This window comes from Globicephala melas, chromosome 14 (genome assembly GCF_963455315.2).
Source record: "Globicephala melas chromosome 14, mGloMel1.2, whole genome shotgun sequence".
Taxonomy (NCBI): Eukaryota; Metazoa; Chordata; class Mammalia; order Artiodactyla; family Delphinidae; genus Globicephala; species Globicephala melas.
The window spans coordinates 78,830,320-78,857,121 of record NC_083327.1 but is presented as its reverse complement, the minus strand read 5'-3'; the positions used below and the strand labels follow the sequence as shown (position 1 = coordinate 78,857,121).

General features: G+C 38.8%; 1 protein-coding gene across 1 annotated transcript in view; it reads left to right on the top strand.

The window, feature by feature from the left end:
• The first annotated feature begins 3,149 nt into the window (after positions 1 to 3,149).
• The window catches only part of TMEM242 (transmembrane protein 242), a 47,376-nt gene continuing 23,723 nt past the window's right edge, over positions 3,150 to 26,802 (top strand). Inside the window, exons 1-3 of the mRNA XM_030853073.3 lie at positions 3,150 to 3,316; positions 3,832 to 3,932; positions 18,900 to 19,037. Of these exons, the coding sequence (XP_030708933.2) occupies positions 3,229 to 3,316; positions 3,832 to 3,932; positions 18,900 to 19,037 (327 nt within the window). The 5' untranslated portion in view covers positions 3,150 to 3,228. The remainder of the gene's footprint in view (positions 3,317 to 3,831; positions 3,933 to 18,899; positions 19,038 to 26,802) is intronic.

Here is a 26,802-nt window from a genome sequence, read left to right as displayed (position 1 = left end):
ACGAGTGACATTGTCTTTAAAATATGTTTTCGTTAAGCATTCTAACTTGGGATGCCTGGAATGTGGTTCTAATCTCCGGGCCAGGGACTCTCCATCCTTGTACCAGACGTGTTTCCCAGGCCTTGAAATCACCATCCCCCAGGACCTGGGAGAGAACAAGGCACAATAGGCTGGGGGATGGTGATGTAATTCCCCCACAAGCTCGCCTTGTCCAAGTAGCTCTCAGTTCCTCCTCTCCAAGGTGTGTATCTGACAAGGATCCTCAAAATGTAAATTGCTTGCTAAGGCAAAGATTACCCGTTGGTTTGCTTTAATTGCCTCTCTGCCCTCTGTTTACCAGGAAAGTAAGCTTTTGCGTAGGAAGGAGGAAAGCTGTCCTTTACTTTGGGGAGTTAGAAAGAAGATAGAAGTTTGTGAACCACATGCTCAGAAATAAAAACAGACAGGTGCCCAACAGGGTTTGTAGTTACTGTCTCAAAATGGAGACAGGCTCCAGAGTCCAGGACACTGTAACTTCCCTAAATTTAAGGATGTTTTATCTCTCTTCTGTTTCTAACAGTAAATAGTAATATAATCCTTAAAATCAAAAATTTCTGTGCTTTTTGGGGGGAACAGCAAAGAATGGGGAGAGTCGAGGAGTCAGCACTTTTTCTCTCTAAACAGTCTTGAGAGAACAGAATTCCAAATGTTAAAACAGTCCTGGACTTTGTTTGTTGGGAGTTTTTGAATGATTGATTTTATTTCAGTACTGCCTGTTCATATGGATTTTAAAGGTGTAAACTGTGAGTAAGACAGAGAGAAGACGGTCTCCAAGTGGAACCTGAAGCATCAACATCACTCGGGAACTTGTTAGACATGCATGTTCTCAAAACCCACCCTAGCCCTACCGAATCAAAAACTCTGGGATTGGAGACCAGCAATCTGTGGTCAACAAGTCCTTGCAGATGAGTCCAATTACCAAGCTCAAGCTTGAGGACCCCTCGGGGGCAGATAAGGACTTGATGGGGCTGCTTTTAAATACTGGCTCTGCTACTTCACAGCTGTGTGCATTGAGCAAGTTAGTTTCTCAGAGTTTATGGTTTTGACTGAAAACGCATAACCTAAAAGCTTTATTTGAAGACCTTACTTAGCACTATAGCCTGGGAATCAGCCTCTCAGATAGCTCTGAGGAACTGTTCCAAAGAGGTAAGGGAGGAGCCAGGATATTTAGGAGTTTTTGCTACAAAAACAAAAATGTAGTCGAGCATCAAGAGATTACTGCTAATCACAAAAACCAGACATCTCAAGTTAATGATTTTAGTGCTTTTTTAAGTATGGGAAGATGCAAGAGTCTGGGCTCATTGAATTTATTCCTTTGAGATGCACCTTAACTATCACCAGTATCCTGTTTTTCTGCAGCCTGAATTGCCCTCAGGGAGCGCCATGGGGGTGGCTGCAGTGCCTGATGGCTTGATGGAGGGCAACATTCATTGTTCACTGGGATGGCAGGCAACAGTTTTTTTGTTGTTTTTGTTTTGTTTTGTTTTTGGTCCACAATGGAGAAGACTAAATGAGATAATTTATTTGAAGCACTTAGGGTAATGCCAGACACACAGAAAACACTCAATAAATGTTAGCTGCTATGGTCACCATTGTGTATAGGGGGAAGGTTAAGTCTCGGGACCTTCAACAAATTAGCACAGCATTTGCCAGCTTAAAGGGCTCTTTCAGATTCTGACACTGTGCTTCCAAAGAATCCAAAGTTAAATAAATTCTTTGTGATTTCTCCCACACAGAAATTTGAACAGAGCAGTAGTGCTCAACCTGGCTCATTATCAGAAGCTCAGTGGAGCTTTTAAACCGCCCTGCCTGGACCTTCAGAGCCGTCAACTCCAGTGGTAGGCCCTGGGCATCTATAATTTTAAAAAATCTCTATAGGCAATGCTGCAAAACAGCTACTGGAATCGAAGGGCATAATAACTAGAGCTATGATGCAATAAGTGTTTGTGCCAGGCACTATGCTAACTCCTTTACCTACACTGCTTCATTTCATTCTTATGGCAATACTATGAGGTGGGTTCTATCAGTTTCTGTATTTTGCAGGTGAGGAAACTGAGGTAAGTGAGCCTAATAACCTAATCAAGTTCACATAGCTGAGAAGTGGTTTAGGACCAGAGCCCAGGTTTGGGCTATTAACTGCATTTTAACTGATGCATTCATTTACTCTTTCATCCAACATTTATTTATTATACATGACCAGGTAACACCCTGAGAGCCGGGACGTATAAAAATGAATAAAGATCTCCATCCCCATCTCAAGAAGTTCATGGCTTTTGCTGTTGTCGTTCAGACTGAACAAGAATGACAGATTGCCTCATTTTAAAAGATGATGTCATGTGTCTGTCTTTGAGAGGCTGAAAAGATTTTCTATGACTACCAGCCTCCTCCTCTCAATGGCCGCTTACTGAATCCACCACCTTTTGCAAATTAGCCTCCCAGTCTGTGAAGACCGGGTCTGTCTGTTGGCCGCTGGCGCTGAGCCGCTCTGGGGCAGCCTTGAAGCTCCGTGTTAGCAACCCCTTAGGGTGCTCCTCTGCTCTCCCGGCTGCGGTTGTGCCATTCACTTCAGTTCAGCATGCTAGCCATCCAGTCCCTTCGGCTGGACAATCAATCAAACCGTGGGGTAGGAAGCGCATCACCACACAGCTCATAGGCTGGCAGTCTTCCAGGGATAAAGCCTGTCACTTACACCTAAAGCGACAACTGTTACGAAATTTCCCAGCAAAGTACAGAGAAAAGGCTGAGGCCTACTTTTTAGAATCGTGAAATGTTAACGCCGGCCAAATCCTCAGACATAGTGTACGGCTCACCGGGAAACAGAGCTGCAGTCTCTAACCAGGCTGGGACTGGGCTCCTGGCGCAATCTGCAACCCCTCACTGCCCCCTAGAGTCAAAGCTGAGCAGTGTTTCAAATAGACACAATATTAAAGTGCAGCGATCATCACCTTGGAGCAGGCAAATGATCCTCCCTGGTTGACAGCCTTGGAAGACACCGCCCCCGGGGTGCAGCCACAGCAGCTTCCCCGCTCGCGCGCGGGGGAGGACAGAAGTTTTGGGGCAAAGGTCGTTCTCCGGACCGGTATTCAGGTTGCACAGATGGAGCGGGCAGCGGAACCTTTCTCCTCCGCCTAGCTCTCGCTTCCACCCGGTCCCAGTTGGCGCCGGACGCAGTAGCGGAGGCTTATAAACATGGAGACAGAGGATACGGGCACTGGAGAGCCGTCTTCTCGGCTGGGGGCTCCGGCGGCAACTAATGACCGGCTTTTCGTGGTTAAAGGTGTGGTGGGGTGGGGTGCGGGTGTCGGGGTAACCTCACCCGGGGGCCTAGCCTGCGCTGGAGTTGGCATTCCCGCTCACACCCCGCGCAGGGAGACCTTCGCTTGGGTGCCCTGAGTTTAGTCCGTGGGCTGGTCCCGCGAGCTGTTCTGTATGTACTGCATTTCCCCCATTCCCTCTGCAGTTTCTCTCGTGTCCTCCCTTTTCTAACTCCCACTCTCTCTTTTTTCTCCCCTGGAGAAACTTCACGCAGTTGTCCCCGGGAAGAGGGGAAGAGACCCTGCGCCTATTTTCTACCTTAGCATGGCCTCAGGAACCAGAGGTCGTGTGGTCACGCAGGTTTCCCAGCCGCTGTCATTTACCTTTGCCAAGAGCTGCTTAGCCATCGTTTCTCGAAATTCAAAAGTGATTTTTAAATAGTATCTGAAACTTACTTGTGTCCATCTTTTTAACGTAAGGGTTTTTTTTTTTTCCCTCTCCCCACCCTCCATGCCCTACCCCCAAAACTCTTGACAGGTGGAATTTTCCTTGGTACTGTTGCTGCAGCGGGAATGCTGGCTGGATTTGTTACAACGCTATCATTGGCTAAAAAGAGAAGTCCTGAATGGTTCAATAAGGTTTGTGACACCGAAATCCATTCATAGCACTATTGTTGTTTACAAATCAATGGCAGCTGTTTTGACTAGGAAAAGTAAAGAAAGTGTTGATGGCCTTTCACATTACTTTAAGAAGTAAACCAGTGTGCACCTCATAGATTCAGGAAGTGTACAAATTAATCAACTGTCTGTATTTTCGTTTAAAAAGAAGTACTTTATGCGCTTTTTAAACTTTTAGCAGAACAAGACTTTGAAAGCTCATCCAGTACATTTCTTATTCACAACATGACATTAAATCTAAATCTAGGTAAATCATTCTCAGTTGTAAGAGGCCCCAATATTGTATGTACCACTAAAAAAGAAAAAGTTGTGTAAATCATTCTCAGTTGTAAGAGGCCCCAATATTGTATGTACCACTAAAAAAGAAAAAAAATGCCAATTAAATTCTTGACACAGCACTGCAAGAGGCTTTTCTCAGAGATGTTAAAATGATGAAATACAGTGCATCTTAGTATAGATGAAAAACATAGGTCAGCTCCTTGAACCCAGAAACCATGCATGCTTGTGCAGTGCAGCAGCCCCACTCCCTAGAAAATTGCCTGGCACATAGTAGGTGCTCAGTAAATTTTGGTTGAATGACTATAACCTACGGAGGGCAGAAAATCCTTATTCCATGAGCAAAATTGAGCAGTCATGCTGTCATGGACAGGTGTACTTCATTTTCCCAGTTGAGAAATTTTCTTCCCCTGTGGTGTTTCTTCTGTATCGTTCTGTTTCTGCCCTATCCGCCTCATAAGGTTTATTTATCCATTAATTGATTCAACAAATGTTTATTTTGGATCTTTTATGTGCAGGCACTGTGCTAGCTAGGTGCAAGAGATACAAAAATGAACAAAACATATGTACCCCTCAAAAAGCTAAGTCTGGTGTGGGAGACAGATGGTAAACAAATAATCACACAAATAACAATCTAATTACAATTTGATATTTGCCTTGGAATACAGTGTTATATGAAAAGTCATAAACCAGTTGAATTCCTTTTTGACTTGTATTTATCTTTAATAATCTGATAATCATATTTAAGCCTTAAGAATGGCAAGAGACCACATTTCAAGTGCATTTGGATTCCCCTCTGAATACTCAGAGTTCCTATGGAGTTTCCCAAATCACTGTTATGAGCTCATGGTCATTTTCCCCCTATGTCACAGAATATTTTCAGCGCAGAAATATATATTTTGTGAAAGAAATCAGTGAAACCTGACTGATAGTGGTGTTTTAATAGTGGAGTTTTGGTTGATTTCTAAATCCAAGTTAACATGATAACCTTTGGGTCACAGATCTTTTTTGAGAATCTGATGAAAGCTAGCAATTCTCTCTCAGGAAAAAAAAAGCACATATACATGTTCACAACTTTGCATTCTATTTTGTGGTTCTGAGATTTGATATCACACATGGCCTTTATAGTCTAACGTGGTGGTTTTCAAACTGTGGTCCACAGAACCCTGGGGATACTTGAGACCCGTTGGGGGTCTGTAAAGTCAGTTATTTTCATAATACTGCTAAGATACCTGCACTAATGATACAGAAACAACAGAGGGTAAAACTGGCTGGTGCCTTGCTGTAGTCGAGGCAGTGGCCCCAAACTATACTAGCAGGCATAGTTTTCTTCCTTCCTGTGCACCCGAGGTTAAACCCATCATTGCATAAGAGTATCCTTGATGAAGAAGTAAAATTATTTATTTTTAATATCTTGACCCTTGAACTTAACCTCTTTAATATTCTGTGTGAAGAAATGGGAAGTACACATAAAGCGCTTCTGCTTTATACCAAAGTAGTATGTTTTTCTCAAGAAAAAGCAGTTGTGTGAGATACACACTGAACTAGCCACTTTTTTTCATGGCATATTATTTTCACTTGTAAGAGCAACAGACAAATTGTAGTTATTCAGAAGTGAGTATTTGGTAGACATTTTCTTGAAAATGAACAAAATGAACCTGTTTCTTCAAGCAAGCAATTGTTAGTATTTGTTGCCAGTGATAAAATTCCAGTTTTTGAGTAAAAATTAGATTTTAGAAAACGTGTGTCTGCCATTGTGAGCTTGCCAGCTGCTCAAACACTTAAAAGGCTTTTCTTTTTTTTAAAGATTTATTTATTTATTTATTTATCTAATTTATTTTTGGCTGCTGTTGGGTCTTAGTTGTGGCACATGGGATCTTCATTGCGTCACATGGGCTCTTCGTTGTGGTGCACAGGCTTCTCTCTAGTTGTGGTGTGCAGGCTCCAGGGCGCATGGGCTCTGTAGTTGTGGCGTGTGGGTTCTGTAGTTGTGGCGTGTGGGTTCCCGAGCACATAGGCTCTGTAGTTGTGGCACGCAGGCTCTCTAGTTGAGGCGCATGAGCTCAGTAGTTATGGCACGTGGGCTTAGTTGCCCCACGACATGTGAGAGCTTAGTTCCCTGACCAGGGATTGAACATCACATGCATTATAAGGTGGATTCTTTACCACTGGACCACCAGGGAAGTCCCTAAAAAGCTATTCTAATGAGATTGGTAGGGATATGAATGATGTAATTTTTTGGTATTTAATAAATAAATGATGTCAACAGTTGAAAGATAACTGTTATCTTGGCAAATCATTATTTTCTGAATGATCATGATGCCTGGATAAAAGTTCCATTCAAAAATGCAGATTAGACTAATGGGTTTTAATGTAATAAAGTACAAAAATTCATTGATACGATTTTATATTCCATATTGCAGATAATTTTTAAGAAACTATTTGTTGAGTTTGGGTATAGTATCAAAGAAGGGAGGCTATTAAAATACTCCTCCCTTTTCCAACCACATATCTGTATGAGGAGAGATTTTATTCATATACTTCAACCAATAAACATATTGCAACAGATTGAACATAGACACGTATATGAAAATTCAGCTGTCTTTATTAAACCAGACATTTAAAAAATTAACAAAAATGTAAAACGTTGCCTATCTTTGCACTAAATGTTTTGTTTTGTAAGATGGTTATTTTAATTCACATAATCAGAAATCTTTGGGATCAAAGTGTAAATGGATCCTGAGACCAGGAAGTTTGAGAACCCCTGTTTTGGAGGTTAAATATCCTTCAAATAACAGTTATTTCAAGACCCATTTAGGTAATGAACAGACCATAAGGGTGAGTCATCATCTTTCTGATACAGTTACAACTTAAGAGAAATTATAAAAATAAATCTTTTAAAAATATATATTGTTTATGTTACAACAACACGGCTATTTCTGTGATGTAAAGAATATAGCAAAATGTATCAGGTAAGAATGCTCTGTAGGGGAAATAGCTAGATTGAGCATTCTTTTTAAATATCAGTTTGATTTATGTCAAATTCAGCCCAGGATTAAACTGAAAAAAAAAAAAAACTAAACTAAAAACATGAGCCTTATTCTTAGGTAAGCAGTTAACTTTCTGGAAAAGCTGAACAATTCGTTCTTGATAGGTCCTGCACCTGTGAATAATAGATTAATTCTTGTTAAAATAGATACAAGATAAGGGGCACCCGTGTCTTTAAGCATAAGAGGTATTATAAACACAAAATAATGGAAAATAATTTTTTTGTTTTATCTTGGATATTAAATATCATAACTGCATTGTGATTTGTTAAATTCAAACTTCCATATGCACATGGCTTCATTTTAATTTAAATGAAAAAAATAAACAATGTGGTAGTGAAGAAAAAGGTAGCTTTCATTTATATATATGTGACTAGCATATGTGGTTGGTTATATGTAAGGATCTTTTAAAGCAACATTATTTTTTGGCAAGTCAGTCTTTCCCTGCAACCAGTCAGTGTTCATTTTGAAAATTCTGAGCAGGCTATATGAAGGTCATGTGATGTATAACTCCAGCGGATAAAGCTTGTGACTAGACTTTTAAAAACTTAATAATAAGAGCAGATCAATTTTTTAACATCATTTCCACTAAAATTCATTTTTGGAAGTATGTAGACAGTAACTGATAATAACTCACTTCCTTTCACAATCAATTTCTGAGACTGATATACAAATACAGCATGTACCTTTTTTTTTTTTAATCTGAAAATTTGGCAAACCTAAGATTTTATTTGGAGTATTGCTGTGTTATTAAGGGTTATTTTTATACATAGTTACCTTTTTTACTTAGCAAAACAAATGTGGGTTTGTGTAGACTTTTAAAAATTTATGTATATCTGTAATACATATATAATTTCTTCTTAGGGAAATAAGAGATTTTTAATTTAAGTTTCTAAAATAAAATTTAAGCCAAAGCACGTAAACTGACCCTGCTGTAATAATATTTGGTTAATGATACTACTTCTGGATGAAAATGCAAGCCAATTAGAAATTAGTGCATTTGTGTGAGATCTGTTGCTGAAATTATAGCGACATGAGAAGAAGGAATAAGATTAGAGAGTAGTATATTGTTTTCATCATAGAAAATGGCTAAAGAAAAAATCTCTTGAAAATCTGGTCAGGACCAGGATATATCTACAAAAAGTATGTCATTAGATAAGATCTGCTAGGTCTAGGCATGGGGATACAGATAAAGTGTTTCTATGTACTATGAATAACATTCACAATCACAAATGCATGCATAAAAAAACCTTTATTAAGAAATGGGTTGAGCAATATAAAGAAAATTCTTAAAAAAATAAGACTTGAGTAAATGGAAATATATTTCCCGATGAAAGACAGGATGTTATAAATTTGCTGTCTCTTGCCAGTTAGCTAATGTTTGATGTCATTCTAATGAAAATGCTAATAAATGGGAATTGGAGAACTTGACAAAACGTTTCAGGGTTTTTCTGGAAGAATTAATAGATAAAAATGGTAAAGAAATGTTTGATAAAAAGTAATGAGTATGGGCTTTCTTGGTGGCGCAGTGGTTGAGAGTCCGCCTGCCGATGCAGGGGACACGGGTTCGTGCCCCGGTCCGGGAAGATCCCACATGCCGCGGAGCGGCTGGGCCCGTGAGCCATGGCCGCTGAGCCTGCGCGTCCGGAGCCTGTGCTCCGCAACGAGAGAGGCGACAGCAGTGAGAGGCCCGCGTACTGCAAAAAAAAAAAAAAAGTAATGAGTATGATATACTTTCTGGATATTAAGGCTTTTTAATGATTCTATAATTAGATCTGTGTGATTCTGTTATTTAAAAAAATCAGTTCACATTACGAAAATAGCTTAGAAACAAATCTCTCTAATTTTTTAAATAAGTTGGGAGAAGGATTAATCTATAGAGTGGTGCTGGGGCAGATGCTAAGCTATTGGGGGAGTAAACTCCCTTTAGTTATCAACTTCCATTAAAACTAAAGTAAATACCAGCTGAGCTAAAAAGTTAGGGGTAAAAGTTTTTTTAAAAAAAATAAAGCTAGAAGGAAAGAGAAATGACTGGGACTTGAATGAGGGAAGGTTTTTTTTTTTGTTCACTTTGTGTCTCTGTGTTACATTTTGGTAATTCCCTCAGTATTTCAAGCTTTTCTTTATTTGTTACAGTGATCTATGATCAGTGATCTCTGATGTGACTATGATAAAAAGATTACTGACTTGCCGAAGGCACCAATGATGGTTAGCTTTTTTTGTAGCAATAAGATGTTTTTTTAAATTGTCATGTACATTATTTATTTATTTTAATCTCTTCATGTCTTCTATTAAATAGTTTTTTTATTAGTTATCTATTTTATACGTATTAGTATATATATATATATGTCAATCCCAATCTCCCAATTCATCCCACTACCACCCCTCCCCGCTTTCCCCCCTTGGTGTCCATACGTTTGTTCTGTACATCTGTGTCTCTGCTTCTGCCTTGCAGACCGGTTCATCTGTACCATTTCTCTAGGTGCCACATATATGCGTTAATATATGATATTTGTTTTTCTCTTTCGGACTTAACTTCACTCTGTATAACGGTCTCTAGGTCCATCCGCGTCTCTGCAAATGACCCAATTTTGTTCCTTTTTATGGCTGATAATATTCCATTGTATATATGTACCACATCTTCTTTATCCATTTGTCTGTCAGTGGGCATTTAAGTTGCTTCAATGACCTGGCTATTGTAAATAGAGCTGCAGTGAACATTTGGATGCATGTGTCTTTTTGATTTGTGGTTTTCTCTGGGTATATGCCCAGTAGTGGGATTGCTGGGTCATATGGTAATTCTGTTTTTAGTTTTTTAAGGAAGCTCCATACTGTTCTCCATAGTGACTGGATCAATTTACATTCCCACCAACAATGCAAGAGGGTTCCCTTTTCTCCACACCCTCTCCAGCATTTGTTGTTTGTAGATTTTCTGATGATGCCCATTCTAACTGGTGTGAGGTGATGCCTCATTGTAGTTTTGATTTGCATTTCTCTAATAATTAGTGATGTTGAGCAGCTTTTCATGTGCTTCTTGGCCATCTGTATGTCTTCTTTGGAAAAATGTCTATTTAGGTCTTCTGCCCATTTTTTGATTGGGTTGTTTGTTTTTTTAATATTGAGCTGCATGAGCTGTTTATATATTTTGGAGTTTAATCCTTTGTTGATTCGTTTGCAAATATTTTCTCCCATTCTGAGGGTTGTCTTTTCATCTTGTTTATGGTTTCCTTTGCTGTGCAAAAGCTTTCAAGTTTCATTAGGTCCCATTTGTTTATTTTTGTTTTTATTTCCATCACTCTAGGAGGTGGGTCAAAAAAAATCTTGCTGTGATTTATGTCAAAGAGTGTTCTTCCTATGTTTTCCTCTAAGAGTTTTATAGTGTCTGGTCTTACATTTAGGTCTTTAATCCATTTTGTGTTTATTTTTGTGTATGGTATTAGGGAGTGTTCTAATTTCATTCTTTACATGTAGCTGTCCAGTTTTCCCAGCACCACTTATTGAAGAGACTGTATTTTCTCCATTGTATATCCTTGCCTCCTTTGTCATAGATTAGTTGACCAAAGGTGCGTGGGTTTATCTCTGGGCTTTCTACCCTGTTCCATTGATCTGTGTTTCTGTTTTTATGCCAGTACCATATTGTCTTGATTACTGTAGCTTTGTAGTATAGTGTGAAGTCAGGGAGCCCGATTCCTCCAGCTCTGTTTTTTTCCCTCAAGATTGCTTTGGCTATTCAGGGTCTTTTATGTCCCCATACAAATTTTAAGATTTTTTGTTCTAGTTCTGTAAAAATATGCCTTTGGTAGTTTGATAGGAATTGCATTGAATCTGTAGATTGCTTTGGGTAGTATAGTCATTTTCACAGTGTTGATTCTTCCAATCCAAGAACATGGTATATCTCTCCATCTGTTTGTGTCATCTTTGATTTCTTTCATCAGTGTCTTAATAGTTTTCTGAGTACAGGTCTTTTACCTTCTTAGGTAGGTTTATTCCTAGGTATTTTATTCCTTTTGTTGCAGTGGTGTATGGAATTGTTTCCTTAATTTCTCTTTCTGATCTTTCGTTGTTAGTGTATACGAATGCAAGAGATTTCTGTGCATTAATTTTGTATCCTGCCACTTTACCAAATTCATTGATTAGCTCTAGTAGTTTTCTGGTGGCATCTTTAGGATTCTCTATGTATAGTATCATGTCATATGCAAACAGTGACAGTTTTACTTCTTTTCCAATTTGCATTCCTTTTATTTCTTTTTCTTCTCTGGTTGCCGTGGCTAGGACTTCCAGAACTATGTTGCATAATAGTGGTGAGAGTGGACATCCTTGTATTGTTCCTGGTCTTAGAGGCAGTGCTTTCAGTTTTTCACCATTGAGAATGATGTTTGCTGTGGGCTTGTCGTATATGGCCTTTAGTATGTTGAGGTAGGTTCCCTCTGTGCCCACTTTCTGGAGAGTTTTTATAATAAATGGGTGTTGAATTTTGTCAAAAGCTTTTTCTGCATCTGTTGAGATGATCATATGGTTTTTATTCTTCAATTTGTTAATATGGTGTATCACATTGATTGATTTGCATATACCGAAGAATCCTTGTATCCCTGGGATAAACCCCACTTGATCATGATATATGATCCTTCTAATGTGCTGTTGGATTCTGTTTGCTAGTATTTTGTTGAGGATTTTTACATCTATATTCATCAATGTTATTGGTCTGTAGTTTTCTTTTTTGTAGTATCTTTGTCTGGTTCTGGTATCAGGGTTGTGGCCTTGTAGAATGAGTTTAGGAGTGTTCCTTCCTCTGCAATTTTTTGGAAGAGTTTGGGAAGGATGGGTGTTAGCTTTTGTCTAAATGTTTGATAGAATTCACCTGTGAAGCCATCTTGTCCTGAACTTTTGTTTGCTGGAAGATTTTTAATCACAGTTTCGATTTCATTACTTGTGATTGGTCTGTTTATATTTTCTATTTCTTCCTGGTTCAGTCTTGGAAGGTTACCTCTTTCTAAGAATTTGTCCATTTCTTCCAGGTTGTCCATTTTATTGGCATAGAGTTGCTTGTAGTAGTCTCTTAGGATGCTTTGTATTTCTGTGGTGTCGGTTGTAACGTCTCCTTTTTCATTTCTAATTTTATTGAATTGAGTTCTCTCCCTCTTTCCCTTGATGAGTCTGACTAAAGGTTTATCAATTTTGTTTATCTTCTCAAAGAACCTGCTTTTAGTTTTATTGATCTTTGCTATTGTTTTCTTTCTATTTCATTTATTTCTGCTCTGATCTTTATGATTTCTTTCCTTCTACTAACTTTGGGTTTTGTTTGTTCTTCTTTCTCTCGTTCCTTTAGGTGTAAGTTTAGATTGTTCATTTGAGATGTTTCTTGTTTCTTGAGGTAGGCTTGTATTGCTATAAACTTCCCTTTTAGAACTGCTTTTGCTGCATCCAATAGGCTTTGGATTGTTGTGTTTTCATCCTCATTTGTCTCTAGGAATTTTTTGATTTCCTCTTTGATTTCTTCAGTGATCTCTTGGCTATTGAGTAACGTGTTGTTTAGCCTCCATGTGTTCGTGTTCTTTACGTTTTTTTCCCTGTAATTGATTTGTAATCTCATAGCGTTGTGGTTGGAAAAGATGCTTGATATGATTTCAGTTTTCTTAAATTTACTGAGGCTTGATTTGTGACCAGGATGTGATCTGTCCTGGGGAATGTTCTGTGTGCACTTGAGAAGAAGGTGTAATCTGTTTTTGGATGGAATGTCCTATAAATATCAGATCTGTCTGGTCTACTGTGTGATTTGAAGCTTGTGTTTCCTTAGTAATTTTCAGTCTGGATGATCTGTCCATTGGTGTAAGTGAGGTGTTAAAGTCCCCCACTATTATTGTGTTACTGTCGATTTTCTCTTTTATAGCTGTTAGCATTTGCCTTATGTATTGAGGTGCTCCTATGTTGGGTGCATATATATTTATGGTTGTTATATTTTCTTCCTGGATTGATCCCTTGATCATTATGTAGTGTCTTTCCTTGTCTCTTGTAACATTCTTTATTTTAAAGTCTATTTTATCTACCGTGAGTATTGCTACTCCAGCTTTCTTTTGATTTCCATTTGCATGGAATATCTTTTTCCATCCCTTCACTTTCAGTCTGTATGTGTTCCTAGGTCTGAAGTGGGTCTCTTGTAGACAGCATATATATGGGTCTTATTTTTGTATCCATTCAGCAAGCCTGTGTCTTTTGTTTGGAGCATTTAATCCATTCACGTTTAAGGTAATTATTGATATGTATGTTCCTATTACCATTATCTTAATTGTTTTGGGTTTGTTTTTGTAGGTCCTTTTCTTCTCTTGTGTTTCCCACTTAGAGAAGTTCCTTTAGTATTTGTTGTAGAGCTGGTTTGGTGGTGCTGAATTCTCTTAGCTTTTGCTTGTCTGTAAAGCTTTTGATATCTCTGTTGAATCTGAATGAGATCCTTGCTGGGTAGAGTAATCTTGGGTGTAGGTTCTTCCCTTTCATCACTTTAAATGTATTATGCCACTGCCTTCTGGCTTGTGGAGTTTCTGCTGAGAAATCAGCTGTTAACGTTATGGGAGTTCCCTTGTATCTTATTTGTCATTTTTTCCTAAATTTTTCTTTTTGTCTTTAATTTTTGTCAATTTGATTACTCTGTGTCTTGGTGTGTTTCTCCTTGGGTTTATCCTGCCTGGGACTCTCTGCGCTTCCTGGACTGGGTGGCTATTTCCTTTCCCATGTTAGGGAAGTTTTCGACTATAATCTCTTCAAATATTTTCTCAGGTCCTTTCTCTATTCTCCTTCTGGTACCCCTATAATGTGAATGCTGTTGCATTTAATGTTGTCCCAGAGGTCTCTTAGGTTGTCTTCATTTCTTTTCATTCTTTTTTCTTTATTCTGTTCCATGGCAGTGAGTTCCACCATTCTGTCTTCCAGGTCACTTATCCGTTTTGCCTCGGTTATTCTGCTATTGATTCCTTCTAGTGTACTTTTCCTTTTAGTTATTGTATTGTTCATCTCTGTTTGTTTTTTCTTTAATTCTTTTAGGTCTTTGTTAAATATTTCTTGCATCTTCTCGATCTTTGCCTCCATTCTTTTTCCGAGGTCCTGGATCATCTTCACTATCATTCTGAATTCTTTTTCTGGAAGGTTGCCTATCTCCACTTCATTTAGTTGTTTTTCTGGGGTTTTATCTTGTTCCTTCATCTGGTACATAATCCTCTGCCTTCTCATTTTGTCTGTTTTTATGTGAATGTGATTTCGTTCCACAGGGTACAGGATTGTAGTTCTTTTTGCTTCTGCTCTCTGCCCTCTGGTGGATGAGGCTATCTAAGAGGCTTGTGCAAGTTTCCTGATGGGAGGGACTGGTGGTAGTAGAGCTGGGTGTTGCTCTGGTAGGCAGGGCTCAGTAAAACTTTAAAACTGCTGATGGGTGGGGCCGAGTTCCCTTCCTGTTGATTGTTTGTCCTGAGGTGACCCAGCACTGGAGCCTACAGGCTCTTTGGTGGGTCCATTGGTGGACTCTGGGAGGGGTCACGCCAATGAGTACCTCCCAGAACTTCTACTGGCAGTGTCCTTGTCCCTATGGTGAGCCACAGCAGGCCCCCACCTCTGCAGGAGACCCTCCAACACTAGCAGGTAGGTCTGGTTCAGTCTCCTATGGGAGACTGCTCCTTCCTCTGGGTCCCAGTGTGCATGCTACTTTGTGTGTGCCCTCCAAGAGTGGAGTCTCTGTTTCCCCCAGTCCTGTCGAAGTCCTGCAGTCAGATCCCGCTAGCCTTCAAAGTCTGATTCTCTGGGAATTCCTCCTCCTGTTGCTGGACCCCCAGGTTGGGAAGCCTGATGTGTGGCCCAGAATCTTCACTCCAGTGGGTGGACTTCTGTGGTATAAGTGTTCTCCAGTTTGTGAGTCACCCACCCAGCAGTTATGGGATTTGATTTTATTGTGATTGTGCCCCTCCTACCATATCATTGTGGCTTCTCCTTTGTCTTTGGATGTGGGGTATCTTTTTTGGTGAGTTCCAGTGTCTTTCTGTCGATGATTGTTCAGCAGTTAGTTGTGATTCAGGTGCTCTCGCAAGAGGGAGTGAGCGCATGTCCTTCTACTCTGCCATCTTGAACCAATTTCCAGATGAGGGAAATTTTAGTAAGTTTAAAAGCATTAGAATGCATTTTTGATCAAAAACAAACAAACAATAAGCAAAATAAAAGGATAAAAGCAAACCAAACTAGGGAAATATGATAGCACATATGATAGGTATAAGGGCTTCAAAGAACATTAATATAGAAAGAATATACAAATCAGAAAACTTTAAATGGACAAAAAACGTGAATATGCAATTCAAAAGATGTGAACATTGACTTATAATAACTTGGACAAATAATTCTCAGTAACAATAGAAATGTAAGTTATAAATAGTCTTATAGGGTTTCCCTGGTGGCGCAGTGGTTGAGAGTCCGCCTGCCGATGTAGGGGACACAGGTTTGTGCCCCGGTCCGGGAAGATCCCACATGCCGCGGAGCAGCTGGGCCCATGAGCCATGGCCGCTGAGCCTGCGCGTCTGGAGCCTGTGCTCCACAACGGGAGAGGCCACAACAGTGAGAGGCCCGCGTACCGCAAAGAAAATAAATAGTCTTATATAAATTTCAAAGGTTTCTTTTTTCATGTTTTTATTTTTTACTGAGACCATCTAATGCAGGCCAACTTGAAATGGTCCTCATAAAACAGCATTGTAACTTAGAACAACCTTTTGAAAAACAGTTTACAGTGTTTATCAGCTTATAAAATATTCATGCTTCTCCACTTAATAATTCTACTTTGAGGCATTTTCCCCAAGGACTTAATCAGAAATGCAAGTCAGTGTTTAGGCACAAAGAAGTTTTTAATATAAAAAATTAATATAAGAAAGTGAAACTAGTGTACATTAATAACAAATGGCCAAGTAAATTATGATAAATCAGTGCTGTGTAACCAGTAAAAATATTTGAGTTTTTGACACGAGAGGATGAAAGTTGAAGATTAAGAACATTTTAATGGTGTTAAGTTGTTTTTAAAATGTCCACAATCAGAAGGAGGGAGAATATGTCAAAATGTCTAACATGGTTTTTACTGAATAATAAAAGGGAGTTTTTTTCCATTCATTCTTATGCTTTCTCATACATACCAAATTTTCCACAATGATATATAATCAGAAAAAAGTAAGATACAACTTTTGAGGAAGTTCAAGTTTTTATTGTTTCTGACTATTTTTGTTCGTTGATATTTAATGTGTTTTAGCAGACAGGCTCACAGGGAAAAATAATAAATTCTTAATATTTCCTAAATTCTGCAGTCTCCTTTAAAAAAATTTTTAAAGATAAATTACATTTCATATTCATGTCAAACTATGGGAATAAGTGAATGCCCCTTGGTTACATTTCAAGTAGGCCCGTAAGTATTATCACTTCTTTCTCTACTTCCAGTAGTGTAAATATTTGAGTTATCCTAAGTAATGATGTTTTTATTCTAATTTACACTATGATTTGTTTCCACTTAAAAAGAGACTTTCATTTACATTTTGTATTGTGTTGTATTTAGAATCAGAAGTGATAAATGACTGAATGGCAAATTCCACTTAGTCCGTAAAGCCAGGCTGCTGAAGTGCTCTAGCTTTTATAAGCATGAAACCTTGAACAAGTTATTTAATCTCTCTCTACTTTAGTTGGTCTTTAGTAAAATGAGGATAATAGTACATGTCTCACAGAGTAAGATGAAGTAAAATGCTTAATGAATTACTATATGCAAAATGCTTTGAACAGTGCTTGTCATATAGTAAGGGAGCAATATATATATAATTATGTGCATATATATATATATATAAAATTATTAACTGTGATATAGTATTTGGAAATACAGGATCCCTGGGAGATTGCAGTCCTGCAATCTTATTTAAAAATTAATCTCATTTTAAAATAAGATTAATGGTCCTTTAACAGTATAAGGAAAAATGTGGCTTTAGTCCTTCTGATCAATGTAATTTAATGGTATCAATAGTAAAAAGAAACATTTAGCATGTGAATGCCACTTGTGCAGTTTTATTCATGAAACAATAGATGTGGAAAAAGAGCTCACCACATCCATAGAATCACCATACTTTACAAAAAATTAAATTAGTTCCCTTCATACCAGAGCTTTACTGTTTTGTTGTTTTCTTATTATGAGCTCCTTCTAACCTAAATTAGTAGACACTAACCCTAGATATTGTCCTCCAATGAGTGTCTGACCAGTGTAGTGGAGGAGTATCTTCTTTATTTCAGAGTTTAAATCTTTAAATAAAAATACACTGTCAACTTACATTTTAAACATGGGGCTTCCCTGGTGGCACAGTGGTTAAGAATCTGCCCGCCAGTGCAGGGGACATGGGTTCGAGCCCTGCTCCGGGAAGATCCCACATGCTGCGGAGCAACTAAGCCTGTGCACCACAGCTACTGAGCCTGCGCTCTAGAGCCCACGAGCCACAACTACTGAGCCCACACACCACATCTACTGAAGCCTGCATGCTCTAGAGTCTGTGCTCGGCAACAAGAGAAACCCACGCACCACAACGAAGAGTAGCCCCCGCTCGCCACAACTAGAGAAAGCCTGCACGCAGCGCTGAAGACCCAACACAGCCAAAAATAATAAATAAATATAAATAAATAAATTCATAAATTACTAAGTCATGGAATTGGAAGGGACTTTAGAAATTAGTACACCATTCCTCCCAGTATCTCTTTTTACAGTGCACCCACCCCTCCCCCAACCCCAGCACATTTCGTAATGGGGGCAGGTTTTTTTTTTTTTTCCTTTGGCCTCGCCCGCAGGATCTCACTTCCATAATCGCAGGCCACAGCCATGAAAGCCTGGAATTCTAACCACTAGGCCACCAGGGATCTCCCTCGGTTATTCCTTTTTGAAGTGCTCGTTGCATTCTTATTCTTCTCTAGTCAAGTTCGTTATGCTGATAGTCTGAAAGTTGTTCAATTAGTATAATTGTAGATTTTTACCTTAACATTATATCTTGAAACTTGGGAGGAGGGTTACTGTTGTTTTTCTAGTTTCTTATTAATAGTTGCCAGGAGCTGAATTTCTACTATATGTCAGGCATTTTGCATAAATATTTAGAAGTCCTCACAATGAGTTATATCACAAGTCTTTTCTCAAATTTAGATTTAGCACACCTCTTCCAGGAAGCTTTCCTTAAAACTTCCCCTTCTTGCAAGTCAATCAGGTGTCCTCCTTCTCTGGGTACACAGTGCCCTGTATGTATATGCAGTTCTGTCGTTGCCCTTTCCATTTAGATCATAATTTACTTCTAGTTGTCCGTGTTTCCCCCCTCCCTCACCAGGTCTTAAGTGTTCTGTCAGAAAGAAGTTGCTCTGTGTACCTAGCGCGGATCTTGGCACGGTGCCTTGCACACTCAAATATTTGTCAGAGCAGTTGTGCCTTAAGTCATGCAGTTATTAAGTGCATGAACTTGGGTTGGTCTGGCTTCCTAGTATCATGGTGCTGACACAGAGAGTCATTAATTTCAAACACTTTCCAAATATTTTTTCTTTCAGAATGATGATTTTTACCAGAACCTTTGTGTCTTCATTGCAGGGAAGTGTGGCCACGGCTGCCTTACCGGAGAGCGGGTCTTCCCTTGCCTTGCGAGCCCTGGGGTGGGGCTCACTTTATGCCTGGTGTGGGGTTGGTGTGATCAGCTTCGCAGTCTGGAAGGCCTTAGGAGTTCACAGTGTAAGTAACTGCAGTCCTGTAATTGCTATCTGGAATGTTTATTCTACTTTGTGAGGTCTAAATCTTCCAGGTTTTCAAATTTGCATACAGTTTATTCACTATCTTGTGAAGTGATGATAGAGAATTGACTAAATTTTTACTAATAACTAGGTAGCTTCTCATTACTTGTAAATCATATAAATAATTTAAATATATAAGAGTGGTGAAACTTCAAATATAATTAAGTAATGACTAATGCATAGCAAATGTTCGTTCTGTATAAATTTGTGGGAGCTACTTGTTCAGTAAAATAATTTGGAACAACTTTCTATGCTGTTTGACATCCATATATATAAACATCGTTTAAAATAAAGCATTTTAAAATTATTATTTAAATTATTAATGTGTTTACACATTATTGGAAAAAGAGCCTAGTACCTGTGTGTGTGTAACTTATACTCCAAGGTAAAAAGCTGTACATTCGGAATATTTGGCTTCTTTTTATTTAAACTATTGGTAGGAAGTTCTGTGGACCAGGCTGTTTGTGACAGGTGAGAATTGGTGGTGGTTTAGAATGGGTGGCAGAAGTAGAGTTGATGAAAAGAGGTTCTGGATATATTTTGAAGGTAGGGGCAACAAGGACTTGTTATAAACTGAATGTGGGAGGTGAGAGAAAAAGTCAAGGATGTCTCCAGGCTTTTGGTCTGAACGACTGGAAAATGGATGGGACCAGTGTGAAAGGAGCAGATATTAGGGGATCATGTCAGGGGCTCAGTCTGGGACTTACGAGTTTGAGGTAGATTTTAGATAGCCAAGTGGAGAGTCAAGCAAGCAGTTAGATATAGAAGTTGGAATTCAGGGAACAGGTCAGGGTGAAGATCTAAATCAGTATGTGGATAGTATTTAAACCATGAGATCAGATGAGCTCACATAGGCAGTGAATGTAGAGAGAAAAGAGAAGAGGTCTGAGGAAGGAGCCCTTGGTTTAGGAGCTCCTAAGGTTTAGAGGTTGAGGAATGAGAGAAGGTTTCCCTACTGAAGAAGCAGGGGAAACCAGGAGAATGGTGACTTGGATGCCAGGTGAAAAAACATCTTTCAAGGAGGAGGATGCTGGGTATACGTCATGTAGGATGAGAACTGGTAGTTCACTGAGATGTGGTGGTCATTGGTGGTAAAGCCTGAGTGGAGTGGATCCGAAGGAGAATGGAGGACAGAGCTTGGAGGCAGTGTGTATGGGCAAGTCTTGAGCTTTGCTGTAAAGAGAAAGAAAGAAATGGGGTCGTAGCTAGAAGGGGGAATGGGATCAAGAGAGGTTTTGTTTCTTTTTTTAAAGTTGGGAGAATTAACAGCATGTGTGCGTGCTGATAGGAGTGATTCAGTGGAGGGGGGAATTGATGCAAGGGAGAGGGAATTGCTGGAGTAATAGGTATTATTATTATTGAATTTTTCACATTTAGTTTAATAATAACTACATAGGCATTATTGTACTTTTCACTTAAAATATACTGATAGACAAACAGATGTCGCTTTTTTCCTAGTCTGAGTAACCTTTATTTTTTAAGTAACTGCCTGCTACTCATTGTTTGTAATAATAGAGTAGGGATACTTGAAAAAAGTTAGAAAACCCATGACTGAAGATTTTTGATGATTTTTATTGTTACCTCAATTTTGCTTTGACCAATATAAAATCTCTTCTTCCATTTCAGGCATTGTGCCAGACATTTTAGACATAGCAGATTATTTAATCCTCACAACAACTATGAAGTAGGTGTTAATATCCCCCATTCTGTAAATGAGGAAATAGGGACTCGGGTTAAGTCACACAACTTGTAATTGGCAGAGTCAAGATTTGAAGCTAAGTCTGATGGTCTGCAGAACCTGGTTCGTTTTCAATTTACCTCCCTTAGCTAAGGTGGGAAATAAAGGAGTAGGTGGAAGGGGCAAGGGGAAGGAGGTAGTGAATCTGGTTTTGACTGTGGAATGATCCACACAGCCTTGATCATTTGACAGGTTTTACTGGGTATCTTCAGTGTGGACCTCCCAACATTACAATTGACTTCATTCTCATATAGGACCAGCCATTCTTTTTTCATATGAGAGCAATTATTTGAAAACAAATGGAAAAGATTGGAAGGAAATATGTTTGGTGATAATATGTGAAAGAATTATGGGCGTGTGGGTGAGTTTTGTATTTTACTTTTCTGTGTAATTCTTAATTATGTATTGCTTTGACAATAATACTGCTTTTTTAAAAATAGTCCTAGATTTTATTTTTATTAATTTATGCTGACTATAAAGCACAACTGCCTAGGAGTACACAAAACTTCCTTGACTACATATGAAATCTGCTTTGGGGGAGGGGCATGCAAATAATAATAAAGTTATTAAGCTTTGGGTTTCTATTAAAATGACGGTCTGTTAGTACTTCACATTGAGTGCATGGAATTGATAGGTAATGTTTCTAGAGTTTAGTAATGTAGGTCATAAATTGAGTAGTAAAGTTTTAAGGTATTTGAAAATATGAACAGTCTTTGATTTAGAAGAGTCATAATGAATCCATCCAAATTTTCATAGACCAACAAAATTAGGTTATTTAAATTATATGCTTGAGAACTTGGGCTTTATGGGCTAGACTGTGCTATTTTAGTTTCTAGAATGTGAAAGTTTTTGTATTATGGCACTGATAAGAGGATTATTACCTAAATAAAATATTTGGGGGTGGGATTCTTTTCTGATTGGCACTATTGAATGTATGGAGACTTGGAATCCTTTTGTATTGCATCTTCATGTCTTTAACCAAAAAGAGAGAATGCAAATAATCTCTCCCTACCGGTAAGTCATTAGGCATATCAGTTTGATTTCCACATCTGAGAAGTCTCACAGAAAAATGAACCCACTGATACTTTTTTAGGACACATCTTTTAAAAGCAGTCGTGTTTATTAATTTGTTTATTCAAAAGACATTTGTGGGCCTACCCTGAGCCTGGCACTGAACTAAGACAGCACTCCCCAGTGGACTGTTAGTATATAAGGCATAGGTTTTTAAGCGTTATGGGTGACTTTCCAAGGAAATTCTTATTATATGACCCTGCCCTGAGGCTTGTGGAGAGCAATGTGGTATATTTCGGTTCTGCATTTAGAGAGTTGTTTGTTTGTTTTTTTAATTAATTAATTTTTTTTTTATTTTTGGCTGTGTTGGGTCTTTGTTGCTCCGTGCGGGCTTTCTCTAGTTGCGGTGAGCGGGGGCTACTCTTCGTTGCAGTGCACAGGCTTATCATTGTCGTGGCTTCTCTTGTTGCGAAGCACGGGCTCTAGGTGTGTGGGCTTCAGAAGTTGTGGCACGTGGGCTCAGTAGTTGTGGCTCACGGGCTTAGTTGCTCTGCAGCATGTGGGATCTTCCCGGACCAGTGCTCGAACCCATGTCCCCTGCGTTGGCAGGTGGATTCTTAACCACTGTGCCACGAGGGAAGCTCTGCATTTAGAGAGTTTTGATGAGGTTGCCGATTCCAGTGATGAACTTTTTTTTGCGGTACGCGGGCCTCTCACTGTTGTGGCCTCTCCCGTTGCGGAGCACAGGCTCCGGACGCGCAGGCTCAGCGGCCATGGCTCACGGGCCCAGCTGCTCCGCGGCATGTGGGATCTTCCCGGACCGGGGAACGAACCCTTGTCCCCTGCATCGGCAGGCGGACTCTCAACCACTGCGCCACCAGGGAAGCCCCCAGTGATGAACTTTTATCGCTGTTTACTTCCTCTCATTAGGAAATGTCATGTGTCTATAAGGAATGAAAAGTTTTAGTCAAAAAATGTTGCGCAAAAATGGTTGCGGTCTGTGCTCTCAGTAAGTAATTGAGATGATCATTCTAGATAAATGCATGTAAATCAGAATGAATCCAGTGTCAAAATAGTTGAATTGTATTAAATCTCCAGTGTAAACCAGTTCCATAGAAAAGGGTGCCATCTAGTGGCTGACCAAGAGCAGCTTGCATTCCCTATTTTAATTCACAGCTACATCTGCTGGCTGAAAAGGCTTAAAGCAAAGCTCTTCAGTTTATTAGAAATGTTTTGGATTTACTCTTTGTTTATTCATAATTAGTGCAGAATTTCATTCGCATGGAACATGTTTAATACATCAGATATAAATAAAAAATTTTAATTTACACAGTGGTAGATCATTTAATCAGAGGTTCCAAAAAAGGAGAGCTAGTGGAAGCTATCCTGTCAGCCAACTGTAGCAGATCAGGCTGCCCAGGATTTGAAGTGGCACCCTGCCTGCCTTAGCGTAGGAATCAGTGCAGGTCCAGCCTGGCATCGCCACACCAGCTCCACCCTGCTGACCAGCCATGGGCATGGCCTGATTGCTCAGAATGGGTTCATCACTTACTTTGAATTATGGTATTTTATCATGTGTTATGATGGAGGCAGCATTAATTTTATAACAGGAACTGAATTGTGAAAAGAGTGAACATTCACTATGGGTTCACGGTTCCCTACTGCAGCTGTGCACGTGATCCTGGTGCATTCGGGCCATGTGAGTGCACAACATGGTGATGTGATTAGATTGTTTATTAGGGCAGATGTTTTAAGTTTAGAGAATAGTGGAGATAAATGCTCTTCAGGCAGTAAGGGCGTTATTGATACTAACTGGTAATCCCCCAGTTGTCAAAAGAAAAAAACATGCCACCTATAGTTATTTACATGTTAAAACTTTCTTACCTTTTATTATTTATAGTAGGTATTGAGCAAGAGGTTGAGCATATTTATGGTTAGGCTGTCTTGGTTTTTTTTTCTTCCCTTTGAAGGAAAAACATAAGGTGTATAAAAAATTCCTGATAGATATGATTGGAATCGCTATAGCTTTTTATGCCTAATGGACCCGTGTTCTGCATTTGTTTGAAGTTATCTCAAAAGACTGGTCAGAATCACCCACTGCTAACATTTACTGTGGTTGTGTTAGAATATATTCATGATACCTGGCGTAGTTAAATTTGCATGTCATTTATAGTGGTCTTCACAGGAGCTAAAACATTGATAGAAATAAAACCATGAATGGAAACATTCTCAGTTATTGTAAAATACTTTAAATTGTCCAGAGATTTAAATTTTAAAATTAACTCTTATAAATGGAGGGTTTTTTTAACCATGGGATAAGAGGTATTTGTTTTTATTTACATATATTGGTGTTTATTTTCAAAGAAAAAATATATTTAGGACCTACTTTTTTAAACAAAAATGGGTTTTTAAATTTATTTATTTATTTGTTTGTTGGCTGCATTGGGTCTTCGTTGCTGCGCAGGCTTTCTCTAGTTGCGGCGAGTGGGGGCTACTCTTCGTTGCGGTGTGCGGGCTTCTCATCGCGATGGCTTCTCTTGTTACAGAGCAGAGGCTCTAGGCTCGTGGGCTTCAGTAGTTGTGACTCGTGGGCTCTAGAGTGCAGGCTCAGTAGTTGTGGGGCACGGGCTTAGCTGCTCGGCCGTATGTGGGATCTTCCTGGACCAGGGCTCGAACCCGTGTCCCCTGCATTGGTAGGTGGATTCTTAACCACTGTGCCATCAGGGAAGCCCATGGCTTTTTTTTTTATTAAAAAAAAATATATATATATATATATATATATATATATATATGTACTCATTGTATGAAAAGAAAAAATCAGTGTAGAAAAGGTCAAAAACAAAAATCACCAAAGATCTCCCTGAATTGTAATCACTTATTATAGTAGGAACATCCCTGTAGAGCTTCTATAGGCATGCACATATAATCATATATAAATACTGTTTTACTGTACTACTATGGAACTTTTTTTCACTGAATACTCATAAGAACATCTCTGCACAGTGGAGTGTATGAATCTCCATCACTTTTAATGGCTACATGGTACTCAATTGTATGTTATAATTTACTTAATCGGTCTCCAGCCAACAGCATTTAGTTTGTAATTTTTTACTATCAAACACCATGTGAACCTCTATAGGCATACATCTTTTTGTACTCTTCTTTGTCAAGAAATGTGTTCTAAAGACAGAACATGCTATTGTTGAATCAAAGTGTTATTTTTAAAATGTTTTTAATATTTGTTGCTAAATGGCCTTCCAGGAAAGCTTATACAGTTCAGAAGATACCAGCAATGTATACAAGTTTCCTAGCACCCTTGCCATTAGTAGCTTTTATTACTCTGAAATTTTTGCCAATCTGATACATGGAAAATTTCTTCCTTTATTGTGTCTCTCTGAAGACCTTGCTGCTGTAAAGGCTTTTATGGAAATAATCTGTGACTGGAGTCACGAATACTCTCCAGCCCCAGTCTTGCCTCCTCATCTAATATAGGTTGCTTTTTTCTCGTAAGGCCAGACCTCTTTTTCTTTAAAAAAATAAAACATGTTAAAACATACATATTTTACATATTTCTCTAAAAAGTGTCATTTGACTTTCCTCTTCAAAGAAGGATTTTTTAAAAATTCTTCTCCATTATGGTTCATCACAGGATGTTGACTAGAGCTCCCTGTGCTGTACAGCAGGACCTCGTGGCTTATGCATTCTCTATGTAATAGTTTGCGCTTGCTACTCCCAAACTCCCGGTCCCTCCCTCCCCCACAACTGCAAGGCTGTTCTCTGTGTCTGTGAGTCTGTTTCTGTTTCGTAGATAAGTTCATCTGTGTCATTTTAGATTCCACATGTAAGTGATAGCATATGGTATTTGTCTTTCTCTTTCTGACTTTGCTTAGTATGATCATCTCTAGGTCCATCCATGTTGCTGCACATGGCATTATTTCATTCTTCTTTATGGCTGAGTAATACTCCATTGTACATATATATACATCTTCTTTATCCATTCATCTGTTGATGGACATTTAGGTTGTTTCCATGTCTTGGCTACTGTAAATAGTACTGCTGTGAACATAGGGGTACATATATCTTTTTGAATTACAGTTTTGTCCTGATATATTCCCAGGAGTGGGATTGCTGGATCATATGCCAACTCTATTTTTAGTTTTTTGTGGAACTTCCATACGTTTCTCCATAGTGGCTGCACCAATTTACATTCCCACCAGCAGTGCAAGAGGGTTCCCTTTTCTCCACACCCTCTCCAGCATTTATTATTTGTGGACTTCTTGATGATGGCCATTCTGACTGGTGTGAGGTGATACCTCATTGTAGTTTTGATTTTCATTTCTCTAATACTTAGCAATGTTGAACATCTTTTCATGTGCCTATTGGCCATCTGTATGTATTATAAGAAAGATCTTTTAAAAGAAGTAATATTATACCTTATCTCTGAGACAATGGTGAATGCACTCTAATAAAATTTATTTTCTCCAGCTCTTTTTGGTAGCTGTTGCTAGGCATACTTTTATATTAATATTTAGGCTCACTTCTTAATTACCTTATGACCAGCTTGAGGGCTTTTGCTAATTACAGTGAAATTTCTTTTACTTTTTGCTAATTTCTGTTTTACCAACATTCTGGTGTATCTCACATTAAATACATTTATTCTTACACCGTGTTTACTTATTTCAAATGAAAGCAGCATTGTAGGGTGAATGCTTGAACCCCACATGTAAAATAAAACTATGGAAAAGCTTAAAAGTTTTTAACTTCTAAGATATCTAAGAAGGAAATAAACTTCATGCTGTATACTTTTCATTGGTTTAGGTCAAAGATTAAAAACAAATTCGAGTCTCCTGGCAAATTGTTTAATGGTAGCCACTTCTGAGTGGTCTGCAGGGGAAGTCTGAAACACGGCTGAAACATTTCCCTCTATGTCCTCGCCTAATCTAATTTCAGTGCTTCC